General features: G+C 48.6%; 1 protein-coding gene across 1 annotated transcript in view; it reads right to left on the bottom strand.

Moving 5' to 3' along the window:
* The window catches only part of LOC147885929 (dynein-1-beta heavy chain, flagellar inner arm I1 complex-like), a 629,024-nt gene that overhangs the window by 156,272 nt on the left and 446,329 nt on the right, over positions 1–26,423 (bottom strand). The window contains exon 50 of the mRNA XM_087396248.1: positions 417–629. Coding sequence (XP_087252374.1) covers positions 417–629 — 213 coding nt within the window. The remainder of the gene's footprint in view (positions 1–416; positions 630–26,423) is intronic.

The raw sequence follows: 26,423 nt of genomic DNA, 5'->3' as shown, positions 1-26,423 counted from the left end.
GATTCTTCCGCCACCATGAGAGGGGCTTCCTGATATGCCACAGAGTATTAGCATATTGCTGAATCCATGGAGCAGGCTGAAGAAGCCTGTAGGCTTTGATGGAGGTCAAGGCAGGCAGAGGAACAGGATGAGAGCATGTAGCAGAGGGTTGCAATTACACACATACACACACAAAAAAGTGCGTGCACATTGAGCTATTGTTTGACTTTTGATAAGTACAACCAGTAGTCTAGGGCCATTAATACATGGAGGCATTCCATATACCTAAAGTCTAATGAGACGATACAAATCCCTAAATAGAAGAGGAAAAAGAACATAGACCTGGTTTTAGTGTTCAATTCATGAAAATATTTAGAATGTAGCATATGAATGAAAGCAAACCAATTAAGGAAGGGACTTTGGAAATGTGTAATCACCCTTTAGCAAAATCAAGGTAGCTGGTAGGTGTCACATAGTTATGGCGCTTAAGTTGCGCAAGCATTTTTGCTGACATAACAGCTACAGATTTATGGATCGTGACAAATAGCTTGCAAACTTTAGCTTTCACATCCACTGAAGCTAAGTTTTTCTCATCTGCCATCAACCTAACTGCGACCTCATGAAGAGCATCTTCGGGCCAATCCAAGAACCTGAGCACATAATATGATATTAGATATGTAGCGCACACCTTATTATTTACAGCAAAGCAATGACATACTCAGAATCGGAAACATCGGTGTTATTCAATGGTATAGAGATAGACAAATTTAGTATATATTGGGATGACCAAACTTAGTATCAGCCAAAATATTTTTTATGCAATAAGTCTCATGGTTATTGTGCTAGAAGTGGATCGTGGTAATATTTGGAGGACAACACATCAATGAGTCCTTCCCATAACGAAGTCCACAAGTAATAGAAGGCCACTAGAAAGAAGATATTGAACAACAGAAAGCGAATCTATACTCAAAAGGGAGTATATGGATCTAAAACTAGGCAAGAGTCATGAGCAAGTAGATAGAGCAATTTAAGTAAAGATAGGGGATGTGAGACAGCACTGTTATTTACCAACAGGGAAGAACCTTGTTTCTTTAAAGGTACTCAAAGGCAATTTTGTGTGTTTTTAAAGCTTGCTTGTGAAGACCCCTTATCCTAAACCAAATGGTTATCAAGACGTGTAAACTATTTGTCCAGATGCTAGCCATGGTATAAGCTCAGTGGATCTAGTCCCCATCTATAGCCTTTGTACATCTAGATCTCCAAATGTGTAAGCCAGTGATGCTAGCAACAATATTCCAAGTGAAGGTGCATGGTGGAGAGGGGGAGAGAGAGGGTAGGCTAGGGAGAGAGATAATAATACTCAAAGAGAGACATAATGAAATGGAAATGAAATAGCAAGAGCAATGAACAAAATGAAAGTACTCACATGTAGACCAAAGAGCTTGTAGGCTTGATACTTTCTTGATTTGACACTAGACAAGTACAGCTCTTATATAGAGCACACACACAAACATGGACACCACTGCATATGGGATGATGACTCCTAATGTGACACGTGGCATCCATAGGACACACTAGACTAGAACTCACACTAGAACACACCAAACTAACTCATCTTGACTCCATTTCCTAACACCCCCCTATGGAGGAAAGGTGAGTGACTACTGGAATGGAACCAAGAACATGATAATGACGGTCATCGAATTGTGCAATGATGGTCTAGAACTAGACATGGCTCCCATGCTAACTCAAAGGCTAGTGAGCATGTCTCCGAGGCTAGTGAGCATGGTATAGACTCAGAGGCTCACCTAGCATGGTTCAGAGGCTCATCATGCATGGATGCATGACCAACTCAGAGTCTAGAAGACCACTGCACCAACATCCTGGAACTCACATGCCAGGCTTGATAAATAGACTTATCAAAGCCAATACATGGCTCTCACAGTACATCCCCGTCCTGGCTCCAGGGACTAAGTAGGGACGTGGAGCCACACACCATAAATATAAAAGCAGTACATCATTTTAGGAGGACTATCCAAGGCAAAGGACCTTTATTGACTCAACACTCATGATTTATTGCATTAATTTTTGGGAACATCCCAGGGCAGAGTATCCAAATAGAAAATGCTTAGAAAATATATGGATCATCATCTCCATCGTCCTCTAGAGGGAAAGAGAGATGTCAGATTTCAGTAGTAAGAGCATGAAATTGTGTCGGAGGATCGTCATCTTCATCGTCAATCGTGGCGGCTGCAACCCAATTGGCATGGTCCTTAGTTTGCTATTTGGCAAGCTTCTAGTAGCATCGGTCCTCCATATGACCAAGCTTGTTACAAAAGGTGTACATGAGAGGCTTGAATGGCTTTGTCTTTCCATGTGCTGGTGTAGGACTGGGTTTTCATTTGCTGGTGGAGGCAAGAGCCTCTATAGCATTTGAAGAAGAGATCGGAGATTATTTGTTCTGGCTATCTTTTTCTGAAGAAGAGTCACCATATCATCAAAGGTTGTCGTGGCAAGCCTAAGTATTTCAAGATTATGCTCTCAAAACACGTGACTCCTTCCATACCCTTCATGAGGACAACCATTTTGTTCTCGTTGTCCGAGGAACACTTCAAGCTAGAAAGTTGTTGCACAAGCGATTGCATTTTTGCTAAATGTGCACTCAAGGTATCACTATCATCCATTTTATAAAATTGCAACTTCAAGAAAACCTTGGAGTTTGTGATTTTGTTACCAAAAATATTCTCAAGACATGCCCATGTCACCTTGGCCGTTGATTTGAAGTCGATGTGATGAATCAGCTAGGAGGGCTTCTTTCTTTAGGGAATGGAAGGATTCTCCTTTCTTCTCTGAGACTCCTACAGGGTTAAGGTGGCACTTTCAGCCTCAGCCTTGGTTGTTTTCCACTTCACTTTGAGGGGGTTTTATTTATCCTCGTGATTTCATGATGTATTATGCTTTGAGCTTGCTCTCGCGGGTTTTTTCTTTTACTTAATAGAAGTCTTTTTCGTGGAAAAAAAAAAAAAGGTCCGATGATAGCAATAGCTTTTGAGTTGTGTTGCTTCAATGTCTTGAGTTGTTGAGGATCGGTTATGGGAGCGTCATCCTCAATAGCATCTCATATATTTTCTTTCATGAGGAGCAACTAAACCTTAGTTTGCCAAGTAGGGAATCCTTCCCCCTTGAACTTCTCCACGAGCAATGAGTTTGAAGAGAGAGAACTCATGGTGTACCTAGGTAAATGGCAACTTCAGTCTTTAGCACTTTAGGAGTGGGAAAAGAGATGAAACTGAGGGCTGAAACTGAACACAGAAGAGGCGGAGGATAGAGATGTCATCATGTGGGAGATGGAGAAGTAATTTGTGGGAAAAATGAGGATGGCTCATCTCATGTGAAGGAGAAGAGGCAATGAGTAGCAATGGCACGCATAATGATGCCAATGGTCGATGTAGCAACAACTCTCTTTAAGTAGGTTGTTTCTTCAAAAACGGGCTCCAAATGAGGTGGTTTTTAGGGCGACTAGTAGTAGTAGAAACATCTCCACAACAATAAGCAACCATTTTCTTCACAAAAATGCCCCCAACATAGCAAAAACGAGTTATTTTTTAGCAAAAAACGAGCTGTCTTTTTCCTCTACGAAGATGCCCACTATTGCCCACAAGAACAGTGACCAAGTTGCTCCTTTCTAGGCAGCAAACCAAGCTTCATTCTGAAGGTGAGGCTAAGGTAGGAGAAGAGAACAAGATGGGGAGAAAGGAGTGGAAGGGAGCTCAATCATGGAGGAGAGGATAGCTTCATTTTGCGGGCTTCCCTCATCCTCTAGATTTAGCATGGAGAAGGGAAAGGTAGGAAAGGAGGCTCTGATACCACATGAAGGTGCATGGTAGAGAGGGAGAGAGAGAGGGTAGGCTAGGGAGAGAGATAATAATACTCATAAAAAAGAGACATAATGAAATGGAAATGAAATAGCAAGAGCAATGAACAAAATGAAAGTACTCACATGTAGACCAAAGAGCTTGTAGGCTTGATACTTGATTGATTTGACACTAGACAAGTACAACTCTTATATAGAGCACACACATACATATGAACACCAATGCATATGGGATAACTCCCAATGTGACACATGGCATCCATAGGACACACTGGACTAGAATACACCAAACTAACTCATCTTTACTCCATTTTCTAATACCAAGTCATGTCCATGATGTAGGTGGAGGTTTGTCCCAAGAGGCAGGAGCAGTGTTAAGTCGAAAAGCTCTATAATATATTGGCAAACTGTGAAATCCCAAGTAGATACTTCATCCTCATAACTAAGGATGAGAGCTAAGCTATTAAGCCCCAAGTGTTGAACAAGATGCGAGGAAGGAAACGTGTGAGAGAGTGCCATATGGCATCTTGGGAGTTATCCCATATACATATGGTACTTGAGTGTGTGTGTCCGCTCTATATGAGTGTTGTACTTTCACTTGTCAAATAAATCAACTCAAGTGGAGCTTTTGGTCATGTAAGTAGTTTCCTTTGGTTCTTGCATTTCTTTCCATTTCCATTTCCTTTCATTTCTATTTCAAGTTATGCTTCCTTCCCTTGCCTCCTTTCCACCTTCTTTCCTTTCCTTTATGTGGTATCACAGCCATGTCACCTTTCTAGCTTTCCTTTCCTTGGGCAAGCCTTAGGAGTGAGGTAGCCTACCTTCTCCCAAAGGGCAGCCCTTCCCTGAAGCTCTTCCCTAGCTTCTGTTGGAATATGAAGCCAAAGTGAGTCTAAAATGAGTGTTCTAGGTGGTCTAGGTGTGTTTTATAGTCTAGTGAGTCCTAGACATGCCACGTGTCATATTGGGAGCTATCCCATATACACTATGGCTTTCTAGAGTCTAGTGTCACACTATAAAGTGTTGTACTTGTCTATTGTCTATCATATCAGTCAACATCAATCTATCTACATGTGAGTATTTTGGTTATCATTGCCTAGCACTTGTTCTTTCATTTTCTTTCCATTTTGCCTTTCCATTATGCTTTCCATATTTTCATTCCATTCTGTGTCTTCAGCAAAGTTGTAGAGGACCTTGAGTACTACAAATTTTGTTTTTACATCATTGCAATATGAGTTTTCTGTGAAAAGTTACAGCCCTTGCAAGAAGTGACAAAATTTGTTTCTGCTCGCGAATTTTGTTATGGAGCTCAATGATTTGACAGCCCAAGCATGATGCAGCCAGCTCAACGTGGAGCTGTCCATCCTCTTCATCATTAACCTCTGCTCTAGCCTGCCATTTGCTCCTTCTGCCTGACATTCTCTTGGAGCTGCTGCCCGCAAGTTGGTGCCCGTATTCCTACCCGCCATTTCTTCCTCTCCTACATCTCCATTGTGCTTGTCATTTTTTTTCCTTTTGCCCGCCATTTCTCCCATTTCTTCCTCAACCCGCCATTTCTTTCATTTCTTCCCTTTCCACCAACTCTCTCCTTGTGGACAAATTCAAGGGGAACGGATTTCCCACATAGCAAACAAAAGTGCAACTCCTTCTCATGAAGGATAATGTTTGGGTTGCCATCGAAGATGATGAAGCACTCGAGGCATCGACAGAGCTTCAAACACGAAAGATTTGGAAGCAACACAATTCGAGGGCCATCGCAATCATCGGGCTTTGCCTAGATGATTCATTGATTCATCACATCGACTTCAAGTCCAAGGCAAAGGAGATTTGGGCACATCTCAAGAATATATTTGGTAAGAAGATCACCAACTCCAAGGTATTTCTGAAAATGCAATTTTATAAGCTGAAAATGGAAGAGTCTGATACTTTGAGTGCGCATATAGTAAAAATTCAATCTTTAGTTCAACAACTCTCCAATTTGAAGTGTTGCCCGGATGATGAGGACAAAATGGCTGTCCTAATGACAAGTATGGAAGGGATTTCTCACTTTGAGAATGCCCTTGAAGTACTTCGCATTGCAAAGGGTGGGGGAAGGGCCGGGGGAGGGAGGGGGAGGGGGAGGGGAGGGAGGAGGGGGGGGAAAGAGGGGGCGGGGGGGAAAGGGGGGGGGACGGGGGAGGAGAAGGGAGCGGGGGGGCAGCGGGGGGGGGAGAGGGAGGGCGGGGGAGGGGGAAGGGGAGGGAAGGGGCGGGGGAGGAGGAGGGGCCGGGGGGGAAGCGGGAGAGGGAGGGTGGGGGAGAAAGGGGGAAGGGGAGGGAGGGGGCAGGGGGGGCAGCGGGTGGGGGAGAGGGGGCAGGGGAGGGGGAGGGAGGGCAGTGGGTGGGGAGAGGGAGGGCAAGGAGGGAGAGGGAGGGGCGGGAGGGCTGGCAGGGGGGAGAGGGAGAGCGGGGAGGAGGAAGGGAGGGAGGAGGGAGAGGGGGCTGGTGAAGGGGAGGGAGAGGAAGAGAAGCAAGGGGAGGGAGAGGGCGGGCAGTGAGGGTGAGGGGGAGGGAGAGAGAGGGAGAGGGGGGGGGGCAGCAGCTCACAGGGAGAGGAGCAGCTCAAACTTGCCTCTACCATGGCTTTGAATTCTTGAAATATGAAAAACACTTCAGATTTCCCTTCAGAAAGTAGACCCAACAATATCTGCTGTAGTCATCGATGAAAGTCAAGTAGTAAAGTGAACCATTGATGCTGTGGGTCTGGGCATAACCCCATACATCTATATGAATTAAATCAAGAATACCTCGTGCATCCTCGCCTAAAATCCCAGGAAGATGAGAGCATGAGCTGTTGCTCCTCCCCGTGAGCTACTGCCCCCCCTCTCCCTCTCACACAGGACACATGCCTCCACCCTGTGGATGTACATATGAGATGGTTTGTAGACGCCGCAGGATCTTGTTACATAGGGGATGTACTCGCCGCTTCATCTCCAGACGATCCAGGATGATGGCAGCTTTTCGGAGGAGACTTACTCATGGAGATCTCGCCCCACCAGCCGCTCACCTCACCTTTAAAGATTTGTACTCTCATAGCAGGAGGCAGAGTCGATGGACAGGATTTGTAGTATTATTTTGGTTCTCAGACTCCGTGACACCTGGACTTGTATCTTTGCATTGGCATATTGTACTCATCCCCCCATTTTGCACCCAGGGGCGATTTCCTTGCATCTAGTTTACTTTGTATTTAGGCTCAGATTTGACATTATGTACTTTCACTTGCATTGTATTGCGTAGCACTTAGATGATATTCGACGATGCCTCTTCTTTGTGGCACGTTGATTTTGTGCTATCTTGTATGCAGAGTTCTTGATGTCCCATGGGCCCATTTTGGCCTTTAGTGGACAATAATACACTTTCTTTCTTTCTTCTTTCCTCTCTCAGCCAGCCCCCTCTCCCTCTCCCTCTCCCTCGCTGCCCCCCCTCTCCCCCCTTCGCTGCTCCTCCTCTCCCTCCCCTCTCGCCAGCCCCCTCTCCCTCCTCCCTCACCGTCCCTCTCCCCTTCCTCCTCCCCGCCCTCCCTCTCGCCCCCCCGCTGCCCCCTACCTCTCCCTCCCTGCTGCCCCTACCTCTCCCTCCCCGCCCTACCTCTCCCCCACCCGTCAGCCCCCCGGCCCCCTTCTCCTCCCCCGCCCCCTCCCCCGTCATCCCTCTCCCCCCCCGCTGCCCGCCTCCCTGCTGCCCCCTTCTCCTCGGCCCTCCCTCTCCCCCGCCAGCCCCCCCGCCCCCTTCTCCTCCCCTGCCCCCCTCACTCGCCCTCCCTCTCCCCCCCCCGGCTGCTCTCCCCCTCCCCCATCCTTTCCTCTCCCCCGCCCTCCCTTTCCCTCCCTCCTAACCTGCCCTCCTTTCCTCTCCCCCTCCCCCTCCTTCCTCTCCCCCGCCCTCCCTTTCCCTCCCTCCTATCCCCCCCCCCAAGGAGACTTCAAGTCCAAGGCAAAGGAGATTTGGGCACACCTCGAGAATATATTTGGTAAGAAGATCACCAACTCCAAGGTATTTCTGAAAATGCAATTTTATAAGCTGAAAATGGAAGAGTCTGATACCTTTTTTTTTTTTTTTTCCAAAAAAGAGACTTCTATTAAGTAAGAAAGGAACCCGCTAGAGCAAGCTCTGTGCGGAAATACACCATGCTAAGCATGTAATAAAAAACACCTCACAGGAATGAGGTAGAAAGAAACCAAGGCTGAGGCTGAAAATGCCATCTCAACCTTGTAGAAGCCTCAACAAAGAAGGGAGAGTCTCTCCAATCTCTGAGAAAAGTAACTCTCTTAGCAAAGAAGGGAGTGTCTCTCCAATCTCTGAGAAAAGTAACTCTGAGTATGCATATAGCAAAAATTCAATCTTTAGTTCAACAACTCTCCAATTTGAAGTGTTTCCCGGATGACGATGACAAAATGGCTGTCCTGATGACAAGTATGGAAGGGATTTCTCACTTTGAGAATGCCCTTGAAGTACTTCGCATTGCAACGACTACATTCGAAGATATGGTGTCTCTTTTGCTTGAAAAGGATCGCCGCAACAAAGAATCTCCATTATATTCATTGGATACTACACAGGCACTTGCCTCCAACAAATGGAGACCTAGGCCATCGACTCCACCAGCACGAGGAAAGACATTCAAGCCATTTAAGTGCACTTATTGCAACAAGCTCGGTCATATGGAGGATAGGTGTTACCAGAAGCTTGCTCAACAACAATCGAAGGATCATGCCAGTTGGGTAGCATCCGCCACTAGTGATGATGCAGATGAAGATGACCCGCCGACACATGATCATGCTCTTAAATCTGTCTCCCACATCTAGAGGATGATGGAGATCATGATTTTTCTTTCTAAAGCATAATATATTTGGGTACTCTGCCCTGGGGGTGTTTCCCAAAAATGAATGCAATAAATCATGTGTGTTGAGTCAATAAAGGTCCTCTGCCTTGGATAGTCCTCCTAAAATGATGTATTTCTTTTATATTTTTGGGGTGTGGCTCCATGTTCCTCATTAGTCTTTGGAGCTAGGTGGGGATGTACTGTGGGAGCCATGTGTTTTTAGCTTTGATAGGTCTATTTGTTGGCGCATTGATCTCGTAGACCTCTGAGTTGATCATGCATCCATGCATGATGAGCCTCTGAGCCATGCTCACTTGCCTCTGAGATTGTGTGAGAGCCATGTCTACCGGCATGCACAGTTTTGATGACCATCATTGTCATGTTCTGTTCTTGGTTCCATTCCAGTAGTCCCTCACCTTTTCTCCATGGGGGGGTGTTAGAAAATGGAGTCAATTTGAGTGACTTTTAGTGTGTTCTAGAGTAGTATTATACTACTTTATATCCTAGAGTGCCATGTGTCACTATGGGTTCTATCCCATATACATTTGACACTTAGAGTATGTGTGCCTATCCTATAAAGGCATTGTACTTTCATTGTCTTTTTTTTTTTGTTTGCAAAAAAGAGACTTCTATTAAGTAAGAAAGAAACTTGCAAGAGCAAGCTCTGTGTGGTGATACAACATGCTAGGCATGTAATAAAAACACCTCAGAGGAATAAGGTCGAAAGAAACCAAGGTTGAGGCTGAAAATGCCAACTCAACCCGGTAGAAGTCTCAACAAAGAAGGGAGAGTATTTCCAATCTCTGAGAAAAGTAACTCTATTGGAAGAGGCTGCTCGAGATGATCGCTGCATGGTCACCCAAATGGCCATCAAAGTGTGTACCGTATCTGTCCAAGTATTGGCCAAGATCTGAGAAGGGTGAACCTGAGAACCCTCCAAAGCCTCAATGCATCTGGCTCTCCAAATGTGCCATGCTACAATGCTAGCTAAGACCTCCCATGGAGAGTCAACTGATGAATGAGCAGCCCTGAAGAGAGAGGCCGGAACATCCTCTAGAGAGCACGACTCCACAAGGTGTCCTCAGATGTGAAGAGCCCAAGAGCAGTCAAGTCTCTCAAACAAGACCTGGGGCCCTGAAAGAGTGAGCCAAGCCACTGATCCCCAGGTCATATAGAAAGGTAGGCGAACAAAAGTGTTGAAAAATCTTGCAATCCCCTTCCATATGATTCTCGCATGTCTGCAATCCCAAAGGCATGGCTGTATTGTCTCCAAAGCAGAAAGGAAATGAGGGCAAGATGGCTCCGAACCTGGATCTCCATTGGTTCACTGCTATCCCACCATGAATAGAAAGCCAAAAGAAGAGAGTGATTTTTCTATTCCGGTGAGATTTCCAGAGCCTCTGTCCAAAGATTTTCTGCAAGTCATCAGAAATCTTAAAGTTCTCCCAATGATGAGCTCTGGTAGGCCTCCAACTCCTACAGCTGAGCTGGCATTTCCTGGCATTACTGACCGTGTAACGAAAGAAAGGGATGCCCTTCTCTCGGTGCCCTTCATCTATCCATTCCCATTCCCCAGGGTCCCACTGCAAAAACCTAATTGGGATACCTCCATAGAGCCACAGCCTCCATGAGCCCAGGTAGATGAGAAGCGGGTTAGGATCCAAGTACCACTGTGAAAAAGAGCCATGCTCCATGAAGCCCACTATCTCGACTGGCTGAAACAGTACCTCCAACAAGATATGGTCTGTGGATTTGGACAGCCTGCCCCCCGAAGAAACATCAAAAACTCTCATGTGTGTCATGAAAAGCAATCACTTGTAAAGGAACTCCCAATCTGGAAAATGCCCCCATCTAGGCGGAGCAAGTAAGATGCATGTCATCTGTGTCCACCCAATCCAAGGGCAAGGCTACATCAATCTGTTGGACTCTCCCTGCACTTCCTCTGAGATTAAGAACCATCTTGGCCTGTTGGTATGCAGGAAGCTTCCTGAAGGCTTTCCATGCTCCCACGGTAGATATAGGGCCCCTCTCCCATCTTGGCCCTGCATGTAAGGAGAGGCTCCAAGTGGTCTACCATGCTCATCCAAAATAATGTCATTCCACATGATAGGCTGCCTTTCAATCTCTTCACGGGTGGATGGTGGGATCCTGCGAAGAGTACTCCTAAAGCTGGCCCATGCTTTCAGGATAGCAACCATAAGAGGGGAAGAGGGAGATCTAAAGTGGGCTGTGGTGAAAACCCATCTGGTACTGTGTGCCCAATCCTCTCCTGAAGTGGCGTGCGAGACTAAATGCATCTGATAAAGAAATCCTTCCAAGGCTCTTGCCTTGGCATAAGTCCTCTCACAATGACCTCTGCACTCTAGATCCAGGTCGATGATATTCAAACCCCCTTCTCTTGTAGGAAGAATCAAGGTCTCCCAGGCCAAACATCAGTTGTGCCATCTAGACCACTCCATAAAAAGTTTCGTATGGGCCTCTTAAGCTAAGTGGTACAATCCCTAGAGTGGCACCAACAAGAGCATACAAACCATGCTGTGGCTAGGAGAACCTGGTTAACCACCACCACCCTCGAAGCCAAGTCAAGTTTGGCTGAGCTCCAGAAAAGGAGCTTTCTTCTAATGCTCTCCAACACCGGAGCAAACTGTTGTGAAGGAGAGATGCCCACCCCAACCTAGCAGCCCAAATATATGACGGAGACGCCGCTTTGTACCCAGGTGAAGCCAATATCATTACCCCAATCCGGGGTGTCATCATCGCAAATCCAAAAAACCATTGGATTTATGCCAATTAATGTGTGCACCTGCAGCCGTGCAAATAAATCCAAGGCTATCCGGAAGGAAGTGAGTGTCTGGGGGAGGCATCCAAAAAAACAGCCATGATTCTATTAACGTCCAGTAGGAAACCAAAAGGTCATGAGCTACTGCTCCTCCCCATGAGCTACCGCCCCCCTCTCCCTCTCCCTCTCCCTCTCCCTCTCCCTCGCTGCCCCCCTTCGCTGCTCCGCTCGCCAGCCCCCTCTCCCTCCTCCCTCACCCTTCCTCTCCCCTTCCTTCCCCGCCCTCCCTCTGCCCCCCGCGCTGCCCCCTACCTCTCCCTCCTGCTGCCCCTACCTCTCCCCCACCCGTCAGCCCCCCCGCCCCCTTCTCCTCCCCACCCCCTCCCCCATCATCCCTCTCCCCCCCCCCCCCTGCTGCCCCCTCCCCGCTGCCCCCTTCTCTCCGCCCTCCTCTCCCCCGCCAGCCCCCCCCGCCCCCTTCTCCCCCCCGCCCCCCTCCCTTGCCCTCCCCTCTCCCCCCCCCGCTGCTCTCCCCCTCCCCATCCTTTCCTCTCCCCCGCCCTCCCTTTCGTCCCTCCTAACCCGCCCTCCTTTCTCTCCTCCTCCCCCTCCTTCCTCTCCCCCGCCCTCCCTTTCCATCCCTCCTATCCCCCCCCCAAGGGAGACCCAAAAAAACCTCCTCCCTCTCCCTCCCACCCCTTCCTTCCTAACTCAGCTCCCCACGCCTCCCCCTCAGCCTACCTCCGTCTCCTCCTTAAGTCTATCCTCTCCTTCCCTTCCCTCTCCCCTACCCTCTCTTTCTCCTCTTCCTGCGCCCGCGTTCAGGGTGTCCTGGTAGTAGTTTCACGGACAGAGCTTTTTCAGTGTTGGAATCGGCCTTTTCACATCGATTGGCGAATGGATCCCCATTCAGCCAATCTCCATCCACCTCCACCGGCCGCGAGAACCGTCATTTTTTCAAAAGACGAGTTGCAGCAGCTCAAGAAAGATGTGGAATTAGAAGGCTCCACATCACTTTTCGCCCGCATCTTTGGGTGACACCCTTCTAGATCACAGGCTAGAGACTGGATGCTGGCGGAGTTACCAGGAGACCTCGCCCCACACCTCAGGGATATTTGACTTTTGGGACGTGGATTCTTCCAAGTGATTTTCGACTCCCACGAGTCCACAGCCATTGTTCTCAAAGCTAATCCCCTTGCTTTTGGGTTTGAGGAGGATCTTTCTTTTACCCTACACCTTGGGCTTTGATCCCGTTGAGGAGGACAGGCAGGTCACATCGCTGTTCATTAGATTTCTTGGTCTTCCTCAGGTCTACCATCGACTGCTTGCCACTATCGGAGCACATTCGGAGTGGTCACTGGAGATCCCTTCCCTTCCTGGCATGCCTTCTTCCTCGACAGAGGCAGTCAGTGCAGACGGGGTGCCTCGTGTTAGGGTCATTGTCTCTGACCCTAACATCTCAGATGACCACATTATGCTTCAGCATCCAGATGGCTCTCTCTTTCGACAGGACCAGTGTAGGATTTGCAGGACCCTTGGGCACTTTGCTAGAGACTGCCCAAGGAAGAGAAAAAGACCAAGAGGTCTTCTGGTGCGGCTCCTTCACGTACTACCACGAGTGCACCTCCCCAGCACCCTGTACCACGCACTCCAGGACCACCAAGAGCAACAGGCCGCCCTGCTTCACGTACCCCAGGACCACCAGGGGCAATAGGGAGCCCATGCCCACAGCACACCCAGTACCACGATGGAGAGCTATTAGAGCGGCTCCCTTACCTCAGGAGGACACTTTTGATCCTGTTCAGACAGACGCTTTCCAGACTCCAGAGGTGGATGTTGCTGCAGCCCCAGACGCTACAATTCCACATCAGGAGGGGTCTTTAATCCACCAGCCCCAGTCACTTTGGTTTCTGACCCCTTGGTTTCTGACCACGACGGGGCTACAGGTACTTCTTCCCCGTAGACTGTTCCTACCACATTCAGGACAATCGAGAAAGTGCACGCGCAGATGAGGGCTCTGATTCCTCTTCACCCTAGCGACAGGCCTCCTCACCCCCAATTCCAGTTCTGCTGATAGAGGCCTGGCAAGTCCTTCTCCTCCATCTTCCACGAGTGCAGGTCTTCTTCGCACTCCTCGGCCAGACTTGCTTATCAGGAATTCTTTTTCGGCACTGGCAGATTCGGTGACTTTCATGGATGATGAGGAGTTTGTGCCCTCCACCTTAGGGTTCCCGGTCATTGGGATTCCTTCTGACAGGGCCTCCCTTTCAGCAGGTGTGGGGATCCTTTCACCTGTTGAGTTTCCTTCCCTCAGCAGGAGTGTTTCGGCCTAGGGGAGCTGGTCTCCTCTACTAGGTCGGGTAAGCCTTTCCATCCAGCATCCTCCTGTCGATGAGGATAGTCAGCTTGAACATACAGGGTCTAGCAGAGTTCCACACCATCGCCGTAGGCAGCTGATCTGAAACTTTTTATGGAGTGGTCTAGATGGCACAACTGATGTTACAGCCAGGGTGGCTTGGGAGACCTTCATTCTTCCTACAAGAGAAGGGGGTTTGAATATCATCGACCCAGATCTCCAGTGCAGAGCTTTACTCTGCAAGTTCGTTGTGAGATGGCTTATGTGAGGGCAAGAGCCTTGGAAGGATTTTTCCTATCAGATGCATACACTCTCGCACGCCCACTTCAGGAGAGGATTGGACACACAGTACTAGATGGGTTTTCACCACAGCCCACCACCTCAGGTCTCCCTCTTCCCCTCTTATGGTGCTATCCTGAAAGCATGGGCCAGCTTTAGGAGTAAGGAATGACAGGATTTTGATGAGCTTGGCAGACCACTTGGAGCTTCTCCTTACATGCAGTGGCCAAGATGGGAGAGGGGCCCTGCATATACAGTGGAAGCATGGAAAGCCTTCAGGAAGCTTCTTGCAGACCGAAAGGTCCAGATGGTTCTTAATCTCAGAGGGAGTGTAGGGAAAGTCCAACAGATTGATGCAGCCTTGCCCTTGGATTGGGTGGACACAAGATGACATGCCTATTACTTGCTCCACCTGGATGGGGGCATTTTCCAAATTGGGAGTTCCTTTACAGGTGATTGCTTTTCTTGACACACATGAGGATGCCTTAGTTTTTTATGTTTCTTCGGGGGACAGGCTGTCCAGATCCACAGACGATATCTTGCTAGAGGTACCGTTTCAGCCAGTCAGGATAGTGGGCTTCATGGAGCATGGCTCTCTTTCATAGTGGTACTTGGATCCTGACCCGCTTCTCCTCGCCCTTGGCTCATGGAGTCTATGGCTCTATGGAGGTGTCTCAATTAAGTTTTTGTAGTGGGACCCTGGGGAATGGAATGGATAGATGAAAGGCACCGAGAGAAGGGCATCCCCTTCTTTCGTTACACGGTCAGTAATGTCAGGAAATTCCAGCTCAGCTGTAGGGGTTGAAGGCCCACCAGAGCTCATTATTGGGAGAACTTTCAGATTCCTACTGACTTGCAAAAATTTTTTTGGCAGAGCCTCTGGAAATCCCACCGGAACAGAGAAATCACTCTCTTCTTTTGGCTTTCTATTCATGGTGGGATAGCAGTAAACCATTGGAGATCCAGGTTCGGAGCTGACCCTTCTTGCCCTCACTGCCTTTCTGCTTTGGAGACAATACAGCACTGCCTTTGGGATTGCAGACAGGCGAGAATCATATGGAAGGGGATTGCAAGACTTTTCAGCACTTTTGTTCACCTACCTTTCTATATGACCTGGGGATCAGTGGCTTGGCTTACTCTTTCAGGGCCCCAGGTATTTTTTGAGAGACTTGATTCCTCTTGGGCTCTTCACATCCGACGACACCTTGTGGAGTCGTGTCTCTAGAGGATGTTCCGGCCACTCTTTTCAGGGCTGCTCACTCCTCGGTCGACTCTCCATGGGAGATCCTAGCTAGCATTGCAACATGGCACATTGGGAGAGCCAGATGCACTAAGGCTTTGGAGGGTTCTCAGTTTCACCCTTCTAAGATCTTGGCCAGTACTTGGACACATACGATACACACCCTGATGGCCATTTGGGCGACCATGCAGGGATCATCTCGAGCAGCCTCCTCCAAGAGAGTTACTTTTCTCAGAGATTGGAGAGACTCTCCCTTCTTTGCTAAGACTTCTACAGGGTTGAGATGGCATTTTCAGCCTCAGTCTTGGTTTCTTTCTACCTCATTCCTCTGAGGTGTTTTTTTTTACATGCTTAGCATGGTGTATTTCTGCACAGAGCTTGCTCTAGCGGGTTTCTTTCTTACTTAATAGAAGTCTCTTTTATGGGAAAAAAAAAAAAACAGCCGTGTCATTTGCCAACTCACTATCCAGGAGCTCTTCTTCCCGCATATAGGAAGCCTCAGCTCATAAATATCATCTTGAGATCTAAGGTAGATACTCATATCTTCCGCCACAAACAGAAAAAGAAAATAGGCAAGAGGACATCCCTGGTGGACTGAGCTGGAAATCTGAAACTTGTCCCCTCTTACCCCCCCAATGAGCACCTGGCTATGGGCTGATCTGTAGAGAGAGGATACTCCTCTAATCCATGCATCTGAAAAACCAAAGCGAAATAGAGTACCCTCTAAAAAATCCCAATCTACTCTGTCATAAGCTTTCTCAAAGTCCAAGAGTAGATTGGCCAATCTCTGGCGGCTGTGCATGGCCCATTCTGAAGCCTCCCAAAATGAGAAAATATTATCAAAAATACTTTTGCCATGCACAAACCCTGTCTGCGTGTCATGAATCAAATCCAAAAGAAAAACCTGTAGCCGTAGACTGATGGCTTTCGCCAGATTCTTGTAGAAAGTGCCCAATAGAGTGATGGGTCTCCATTGAGACACTAGATTCCTATTACCCCCCTTTGGGATGAGATGAATGAGACCATCTGTAAGTGAGTCCGACATCTCACCTGAGTCCCACATGCCCTGCAGGGCTGATGTAATGTGATCACAATTCTACTCCCAAAAAGTAATAAAAAAGGAAGGGGTAAGTTCATCCGAACCTGGGTAGTTGCCCTTGTGAAGGGCAAGTAATGCAGTCTTGAATTCTGCATTGGTGAAAGGTGCATCAAGAGAAACATACATCTCATCCTTCACCAATATAGTGATACACTGCCAAATAACCTCTCTGGCATCATCTATGGCCTATATGCCCGGATCTGCAGTAAGAAGGGATGCAAAAAAATTTGAAGCTACACGCATGACGGCATCAGGATCTACTCAAGGCGCTCCTGAATCCAAGCATCTGTGGGCCTCTTCTCCTCTTCCCTCTGAAGGGACGCTAACTGCTGGCGTATACCAATCTCACATCTCCTAGAATCAGCGACTATATGATAATAGTCACTAATTCCGGATAAGGCTGCAGCTACCTGAGATGGGCAGACAGTTCCACCCTGTATGTGAGAAACCCAAATCTGTAAAATATCCTCCGTGAGGCTCTCCTCTGCATAAAAAGCATCCGGAACCCTGACATTGGCAGAGCATCCTCTCCGATGAGGCTCAAGAATCTGTAACACCATTGGAAAATGATATGCGGTGGTAACCATGCATACAGATCCGCCTCTGTCAAGTGCCCAATCGTCTACATAAAATTTGTCAATACATGCATGGATGGGCATGTGTACTCTCCTGTTCGACCAAGAGTACAGGAGTGACTGTGGCACAACATAAAAGGCATCATCCAACCAAGTGTCCCTACCATTGTACTGAAAGAGAAAGGCATCCCCGGCTGCCCTCTCCAAGGAATGAATTCCACCCTGTCTGCCTCCCTTTTTGTCTGATCACAACTCAACCATGTTGAAATCGCCACCAATGATCCAAGAGTCTGCAATGGGGACCCAAGAGAGTCACTCCTTCCAAAAGGAGATTGGCTCCCCTCTGTTGTTGGGAGCGTAGAGATTGAGAAGACCAATCTTACGCCCTCCAATCAACAAAATGATCCATTGAGCTCTAGAGGGGGAGATAATACCATGACCAGCAACCAAGGGGAGAGTAGAAAGAGAGACCGAAATGCAAGTACCTCCCCTTGTGCCCATAGCAGGTGACCAGAAGGTATGTCCTGAAAGCAGTTCGCCAAATTTTGAGCAATCACTAGCATCCAACTTGTGTTCCAGGGATAAAAAGGATATCAATAGCACCTCCAGTGACACCTGGGGATGAAGATGGTTCCGGATCAGCTGCCTACGACGACGGTGTGAAACTCCGCCTAGGCCTTGTATGTTCCAGCTGACTATCCTCATTGACAGGAGGATGCTAAATGGAAAGGCTTACCCAACCTAGTAGAGGAGACCAGCTTCCCCTGGGCCGAAACACTCCTGCTGAGGGCAGGAAACTCAACAGGTGAAAGGATCCCCACACCTGCTGAAGGGAGGCCCTCTCAAAAGAAATGCAGATGACGGAGACCCCTAAGGTGGAGGGCACAAACTCCTCTTCATTCATGAAAGACGCCGAATCTGCCAGTGCCGAAAAAGAGGTCCTGAAAAGCAAGTCTGGCCGAGGAGTGCGAAGAAGACCTGCACTCATGGAAGATGGAGGAGAAGGATCTACCAAGCCTCTATCAACAGAACTCGAGCTGGGTGCTGAGGAGGCCTGTGGTTGGGTTAAAGAGGAATCTAGAGTCCTCATCTGTGCATGCACTTTCTCGATCGTCGTGACTATGGCAGGAACTGTCTGCGGGGAAGATGTATCTCTGGCCCCCTCATGGTCAGAAACCAAGGTGACTGGGGCCGGTGCATCTAAAGGCCCCTCCTGATGTGGAACTGTAGTGTCTGGGGCTGCAGCAACATCCACCTCTGGAGTTTAGAAGGCGTCTATCTAAATAGGAACAAGGGTCTCCTCCTGAGGTAAGGGAGTCGCTCTGATAGCTCTCCATCGTGGTACCGGTAATGTTGCGGGCATTGGGCGCCCTGCTGCCCCTGGTGATCCTGGGGTGCGTGCCGTAGGGCGCCCTGCTGCTCCAGGTGGTCCTGGAGTGCCTAGTACAGGGCGCTGGGGAGGTGCAGTCGGGGTAGTACGTGAAGGAGCCACACCGAAAGACCTCTTGGGTCTTTTTTTCTTCCTTGGGCAGTCTCTAGCAAAGTGCCCAAGGGTCCTGCAAATCCTGCACTGGTTTTGTCTACCTGAAATTTTGACTCTCTGTCGAAAGAGAGAGCCGTCTGGATGCTGAAGCATGATGTGGTCATCTGAGATGTTAGGGTCAGAGACAATGACTCTAGCACGAGGCACCCCGTCTACTCTGACTGCCTCTGTTGAGGAAGAAGGCATGCCAGGAAGAAGGGGATCTCAGTGACCACTCCGAAAGTGGCTCCGACAGTGAGAAGCAGTCGATGGTAGACCTGAGGAAGACCCGGAAATCTAATGAAAAGTGATGTGACCTGCCTGTCCTCCTCGATCGGATCAAAGCCCAAGGTGTAGGGTAAAAGAAAGATTCTCCTCGAACCCAAAGCCAGGGGATTTAGCTTTGAGAACAAGGCCTGTGAACTCGTGGGAGTCGAAAATCACTTGGAAGAATCCACGTCCCAGAAGTTGAATATCCCTAAGGTGTGGGGCGAGATCGCCTGGTAATGCCGCCGGCATCCAGTCTCTAGCCTGTGATCTGGAAGGGTGTGACCCAAAGATGTGGGTGAAAAATGATGTGGAGCCCTCTAATTCCATATCTTTCTTGAGCTGCTGCAACTTCGTCTTCTGAAAAAATGACGATTCTCGCGGCCGGTGGAAGTGGAAGGAGATTAGGTGAATGGGGATCCATTCGCCAATCAATGTGAAAAGGCCGATTCCAACACTGTTAAAGCTCCATGCGTGAAACTACTGCCCAGGACGCCCTAGAACACGTGCGTAGGAAGGAGGAGAACAGGAGAGGGTAGGAGAGAGGGGAAGGGAAGGAGAAGATAGATTGAGGGGGTAAGACGGAGGCAGGTTGAGGGGGAGGCATAGGGCAGCTAAGTTAGGAAGGAAGGGGGAGGGGCAGGGGGAGGGGAGGGAGAGGGAGGGCGGAGGAGAGGGAAAGAGGGGGGGGGGGGTTAGGAGGGAGGGAGGGGGTGGGTTAGGAGGGAGGGAGGGGGCTGATGGCAGGGAGAGAAAGGGGGGGCGGGGGAGAGGAAGGGAGGGGGTTGGGGGGAAGAGCTGGAGGGGGGCAGCGGGGGGGGGAGAGGGAGAGCGGGGGAGGGGGCGGGGGAGGGAGGGGGTGGGGGAGGGGAGGGAGGAGGTGGGGGGCTGTCGAGTGAGGGAGAGGCAGGGTGGGGGAGGGAAGGGGCAGGGGAGGAAGAGGGGGCGGGGGGGCAGCAGGGGGAGGGAGAGGGAGGGTGGGGGAGGGGGCGGGGGAGGGTTGCCTCAATCTGCAAGATCCCTCTGAGATGTCCTGTCAACTGATATTTGGTCTCCTCTGGAAGCCTGTGGAAAGCTTTTCAAGACCCCAAAGATCATGCAGGTCCTCTCTCCCACCTAGACCACTACATGTAGAGCGAGGCACCAAGTGGTCTGCCATGATCATTTGAAATACTGTCATTCCACATGATCGGTTGCCTATCAATCTCTTCACGAGAGGAAGGAGGAATCTTTCGAAGAGTGCTCCACGACACTCAGACGGGATTTGTGCATGGCAGAAGTATTTTTGATAACATTTTTTCTTTCTGGGAAGCTTCAGAGTGGGCCGTGCAGAGTGGCCAGAATCTTGCCATTCTACTGTTGGATTTTGAAAAAGCTTATGACAGAGTAGATTGGAGTTTTTTGGAGGGCACCCTACTACGCTTTGGATTCACTGATGTTTGGATCAGAGGTGTTTCCTCTTTGTACAGATCAGCCCATAGCCAGGTACTTATTGGTGGGGTAAGGGGTGAGAGATTTCAGATTTCGAGATCAGTCCGTCAGGGATGCCCCCTTGCTCCTTTCCTTTTTTTATTCGTGGCCGAAGCTATGAGCATCTATGTTAGATCTCAAGCTGACATCTTTGGGCTGAGACTTCCTATCAGAAGAGAAGAGGAGCTGCTTGACAGTGAGTTGGCTGATGACACAGCGATTTATTTGGATGCCTCTCCACAGACATTGACTTCTTTCAGGACAGCATTGGATTTATTTTGCTTGGCGGCAGGGGCGCAGATAAATTGGCATAAATCCAATGGCTTTTGGATCAGTGATGAGGACACTCCAGTTTGGGGACTTGACATAGGGTTCACTTGGGTTCAGAGGGGTGTGCCTATCAGGTATTTGGGCTGCCAGGTCGGCTTGGGTATTTCTACCACGCAGCAGTTTGCTCCCGTGTTGGAGAGCATCAGAAGGAAGCTTCTCTTTTGGAGCTCAGCCAAGCTGGATCTTGCCTCTAGAGTTGTGGTGGTCAACCAGGTCCTTTTGGCCACGGCCTGGTTTATTTGTTCATGTTGGTGCCATTCTAGGGACTGCATCATTCAGCTCAGAAGACCGATCAGGAACTTTCTCTGGAGTGGGCTTGATGGCACAGCAGATGCCTTAGCCAGGGTGGCTTGGGAGACCCTCATCCTCCCTACACAGGATGGGGGTCTCAATATTATTGATCCAGATTTACAGTGCAGAGCCTTACTTTGCAAGATAGTGGTGCGAGGACTTATGCCAGGACAGGAACCGTGGAAGGACTTTCTTATCAGCAGCATACAGAGGTGCACACCTTCCTCAGGAGGAGACTGGATGAGCAGTGTTAGATGGATTTTCACCTCAGCACACCTCAGATCACCTTCATCCCCTCTCATGGTTGCCATTCTGAAAGCTTGGGCTAGTTTCAGAAGCTCTCTTCGGAGGATTCCTCCTTCCTCCCGGGAAGAGATTGATAGGCAGCCCATCATGTGGAACGACAGTATTTTAGATGATCGTGGCAGACCACTGGGTGCCTCACTCTACATGCAGTGGGCCAGGTGGGAGAGGGGACCTGCTTCTTCTTTGGGATCTTGGAAAGCCTTCCGTAGGCTTCCAGAGGAAACCAAGTCAGGGTTGATAGGACATCTCAGAGGGAGTGCAGGGAGGATCTTGCAGATTGAGTCAGCCCTTCCAGAGGCTTGGATAGACACAGATGATATGCCTCTCACTACCTCCACTTGGGCAGGTACTTTCTCGAGAGGCGGGGTTTCACTTCAGGTCTTAGCCTTCCGAGGTGCACAGGAGGATGCTTTGGTTTTCAGTGTCCAGGATGGTGGCAGATTGCTCAGATCTACAGATGATATATTGCTTGAGTCTGCTTTTCAGCCTATCAGGGTCGTAGGCCTTTTGATGCAGGGATCAGATTCAGAGTGGTTCTTAGACCCTGACCCCCAGTTACTCTCCACCGGGTCTTGGAGACTTTGGCTCTATGGAGGAGTTCCCATCAGGTATTTACAGTGGGACCCCGGAGAGTGGGAGTGGATTGACGCGGGGCATCGAGAGAAGACCATCCCCTTCTTTCGTTACACGGTCAGTAATGCCAGGAGATTTCAGCTCAGTAGTAGAGGTTGGAGACCCTCCAGAGTTCCTCATTGGGAGACTTTTGGTATTACTGCGGATCAGCAGAGGTACTTCTGGAGGAGGCTCTGGAAATCCCACAGGAATAGAAAGATCACTATCTCCTTTTGGCTTTCTATTCATGGAGGGATTGCAGTGAACCTTTGGAGGTCCAGATTCGGAGCCGACCCTACTTGCCCTCGTTGCCTTTCTGCTTCGGAGTCTATTCAGCATTGCTTATGGGATTGCAGACAGGCGAGATTGATTTGGATGGGGATAGCCAGGATCTTCAGTCACTTTGCCCATTCCCCACTTTTTATGACTTGGGGCTCGGTGGCTTGGCTTTCTCTTACAGGACCTCAGGTTTTCTATGAGGGACTTGACTCCTCCCGGGCCATTTCAGTTCGACATCATCGGGTTGAGCTCTGCTCGTTGGATGTGGTTACACACCGTCCTTTTACAGCTGTACATGCCTCTGTGGATACTTCTTGGGAGATTATAGCGAGCATAGCAGCCTGGCATATCTGGAGATCCAGATGCACAGAGGCTATGGAGGGTACTCAGGTTCATCCCTCGCACACATTGGCTAGTATCTGGACAGACATCGTACACACTCTGATGGCCGTATGGACGGGTATGCAGGGGGACTCCCATGCAGCCTCAGCTAGGAGGGCTTCTTTCTTCAGGGAATGGAAGGATTCTCCTTTCTTCTCTGAATCTACTACAGGGTTGAGATGGCACTTTCAGCCTCAGCCTTGGTTTCTTTCCACCTCACTCTGAGGGGGTTTTTTATTATCCTCATGATTTCATGATGTATTCCGCTTTGAGCTTGCTCTCGCGGGTTTTTGTTCTTACTTAATAGAAGTCTTTTTCATGGAAAAAAAAAAAACTGGCCCATGCTTTCAGAATGGCAACCATGAGAGGGGACGAAGGTGATATGAGGTGTGTTGTGGTGAAGATCCACCTATTACTGCTCGTCCAGAAGGTGTGCACCTCTGTATGCTACTAATAAGAAAGACATTCCATGGTTCTTGCCCTGGACTAGATCAATAATATTGAGACCCCCTTCCTGTGTAGGGAGGATGAGGGTCTCCCAAGCCACCACCCTAGCTAAGGCATTTGCTGTGCCATCAAGCCCACTCCAAATAAAATTTCTGATTGGTCTCTTGAGCTGAGTGATGCAGTCCCTAGAATGGCACCAGCATGAACAAACAAACCAGCAAGAGGACCTGGTTGACCACCACAACTCTAGAGGCAAGATCCAGCTTAGTTGAGCTCCAAAAAAGGAGCTTCCCTCCTGATGCTCTCCGACATGGGAGCAAAAACTGCTGCGTGGAAGAAATATGCCGACCTGGCAGCCCAAATACCTGACAGGCACACCCCTCTGAACCCAAGTGAATCCTATGTCAAGCCCTCAAACTGGAGTGCCCTCATCACTGATCCAAAAGCCATTGGATTTATGCCGATTTATCTGTGCCCTCGCCGCCAAGCAAAATAAATCCAATGCTGTCCTGAAAGAAGTGAGTGTCTGTGGAGTGGCATCCAAGTAAACTGCTGTGTCATCTGCCAACTGACTGTCAAGTAGCTCCTCTTCCCTTCTAATGGGAAGTCTCAGCCCAAAGATGTCAGCTTGAGATCTAACATAGATACTCATAGCTTTGGCCACGAACAAAAAAAGAAAAGGAGCAAGGGGGCATCCCTGACGGACTGATGTGGAAATCTGAAATCTCTAACCCCTTACCCCACCAATAAGTACCTGGCTATGGGCTGATCTGTACAAAGAGGAAACACCTCTGATCCAAGCATCAATAAAGCCAAAACGTAGAAGGGTGCCCTCCAAAAAACCCCAATCTACTCTATCATAAGCTTTCTCAAAATCCAAAAGTAGAATGGCTAGATTCTGGCCGCTCTGCATGGCCCACTCTGAAGCTTCCCAGAAAGAGAAAATGTTATAAAAAATGCTTCTGTATGCACAAATCCCGTCTAAGTGTGATGAATAAGATGGGAGAAGGGGCTGCAATCGGAGGCCGATTGCCTTGGCCATAATCTTGTAACAAGTCCCCAGAAGTGTGATAGGCCTCCACTGGGACACTAGATTTCTGCAACCTCCTTTCGGGAGAAGGTGGATGAGACCCTCTGTAAGCAACCCGGGCATCTCGCCAGAGCCCCAAATGCCCTGTAGGGCTGAAGTAATGTAGTCTCCAATCATATCCCAAAATGCAATGAAAAAATAAGGGGTAAGGCCATCCAAACCTGGGCACTTGTCCTTGTGAAGGGCTGAAAGTGCAGTCCTGAACTCTGTGTTGGTGAAAGGTGCATCAAGCAAAACATGCATATCTAGTTTCACCAACAAAGGGATGCTCTGCCAAAGAACTTGTCTAGCATCCTCTCTATCCCGTGTCTTAGGATCAGCAGTAAGAAGAGCGGCATAAAAATCTGAAGCTATGCGCAAGACATCATCTGGATCTGTTTGTAAAATCCCATGTGAGTCAATAAGCTGGGATACACTCTCTCTACTATGTCTAGGGCCAAGAGTAGAGAAAAAGTGTTTATTGACTCTGCCACCCATCTGAATCCATAAGGACTCCCGTGCATGAAAGGCATACTCTGCTCTCTGATCAAGCACAATATCTGCTGAATCCAAGCATCTGAAGGCCGTTTTTGCTCTTCCCTCTGCAAAGCTACAAACTACTGGCGAACACCAATCTCACGTCTGAGAATATCTCATCTCCTGGTACAAGCAACTAAGAGGTAGAAGTCGCTAATACCAGAAAGGATAGCAGCTACATGTGATGGAATTGGCTGCCCACCCTGGACATGAGAAACCCATATCTGCAGGGCTGCCTTTGTAAGGTCCTCCTCTATGTACAAGGCATCTAGAATCCTGATGCTAACAAACCGGCCTCTCAATTGAGGCTCTGAGATAGCCAGCACAACAGGCAAGTGGTCTGAAGTGGAAACCCCAACAGCAATGCATATTGATCCACCTCTGTCTAGTGTCCAATCATCTACATAGAATCTGTCAATGAGTGCATGAATAGGCATCTGCTGCCTCCTGCTCGACCAAGAGAACAGGAGGGAATATGGCTGAATAAGAAAGGCATCATCCAACCAAGTATCTCTGCCCTATGTTGGGATATCTCAAGGTGTATGCCTCAGGCACACCTTATGTTTCTATGTGTGAGTGCTAGAGGCACAGTTAGGTGCCCACAAGCACAGTTAGGTGGTGGAGAGCCACATAGGATGATTGAGAGAATCTAGGAGCAGATTGAGGAGATGATTGTGGAGCTCTGAAGTCATCAGTGATGTCAGTGAGCATGTATGAGGTGCCTACTTAAGGACCTCACTCTTCTTCATTCTACAACCAAGTAATGCAAGTATTCTGAGTTTGTGTCCACTCTTTGCTTTCCTTTCAGCTTTCCAACATGGTATCAGAGCCATTTGATCCTCCTTGAGCCCATTTCTGCCACATCATCATCTTCTTCCTCTTCTTCTTCTTCACCATCTCTCCCTCTTCTTCCAAAAATTTGCTTAAGCCTGTTCTCCTCCGATTCTCAGCCATTTCCCACGCCCTTCCAGGTGGAGATCCACCTTGTTGGGGCGAACTTTTGGCTGCAAGGAATTGACGAATCTTCGCCTCTGCTCGTCGCCATTACACGAAGGTCGTCGACTGTCTCTTCTGCGTTTTCTCCCAGCACACTTGATCTTTCTCTAATTCCTTTTAGGGGGGGCTGGTCCATACCTAGAGCTACCTTGTGCTGAAATCTGAGCAGCAATGGCTGCATATTGAAGGAGAAAACAGAGAAAAACCAGTCGACTTTGTTGAAGGAGGAGAAGGCGACCTGACGCGTTTTTTCGCCTCTTCTTCCCAGAGGATCTACTGTGGTATACCAGCTTTCTTTTGCCTCAGAAAGCCCCCTTTCTTTTTCTTTGAAGAGTGAGCTATAAGCCCTCCAAGTTCAGCTCTCTAGTTTTGACAGTTTTGACAAGCTTTTGAAGATGATGCTACATAAAATGCTACTCTAGCATTTCTGGTCTTTTGAAGTTTTCAATAACTTCACTACAAGTGTTGCTTCAGTTTTGTTTTGACTTGCTAGACCTGGTTTTGATTGGAAAATGTTTATTTCACCCACTTTTATGAAGCATGTAAGAAGAAGCATCATTGTTTGAAATCTGGTCACTACTCTTTGCTACATCAAGTGCTCATATTTTGGAAGTCTTTCAGTTATTTTTGCCTTGTAAGAGAGATAGACACTGCCCAATATCTGGGTTAGACCCTCTCATGGCTACCATATTTAATCTTGAGAAGTTCAATGGAAAGGGCTTCCATACATGGCAAATGAAGGTAAAATTTGCATTGATGAGGGAGAACTTATGGGGACTTGTCAAACCTACTCCTACCGCTTCTTCTACGGCCTCCAATGCTAGAGAATCTTCAACTCCAACACGACCGGCAAGGGATCCAGCAAGAGAAGAAAAGGC

This window comes from Dipteris shenzhenensis, chromosome 25 (genome assembly GCF_047967505.1).
Source record: "Dipteris shenzhenensis isolate YYH24624 ecotype China chromosome 25, Dip_SZ_1.0, whole genome shotgun sequence".
NCBI classification, from domain to species: Eukaryota; Viridiplantae; Streptophyta; class Polypodiopsida; order Gleicheniales; family Dipteridaceae; genus Dipteris; species Dipteris shenzhenensis.
The sequence above is the reverse complement of the archived record's forward strand: the minus strand, read 5'-3'. Positions and strand labels throughout refer to the sequence as shown.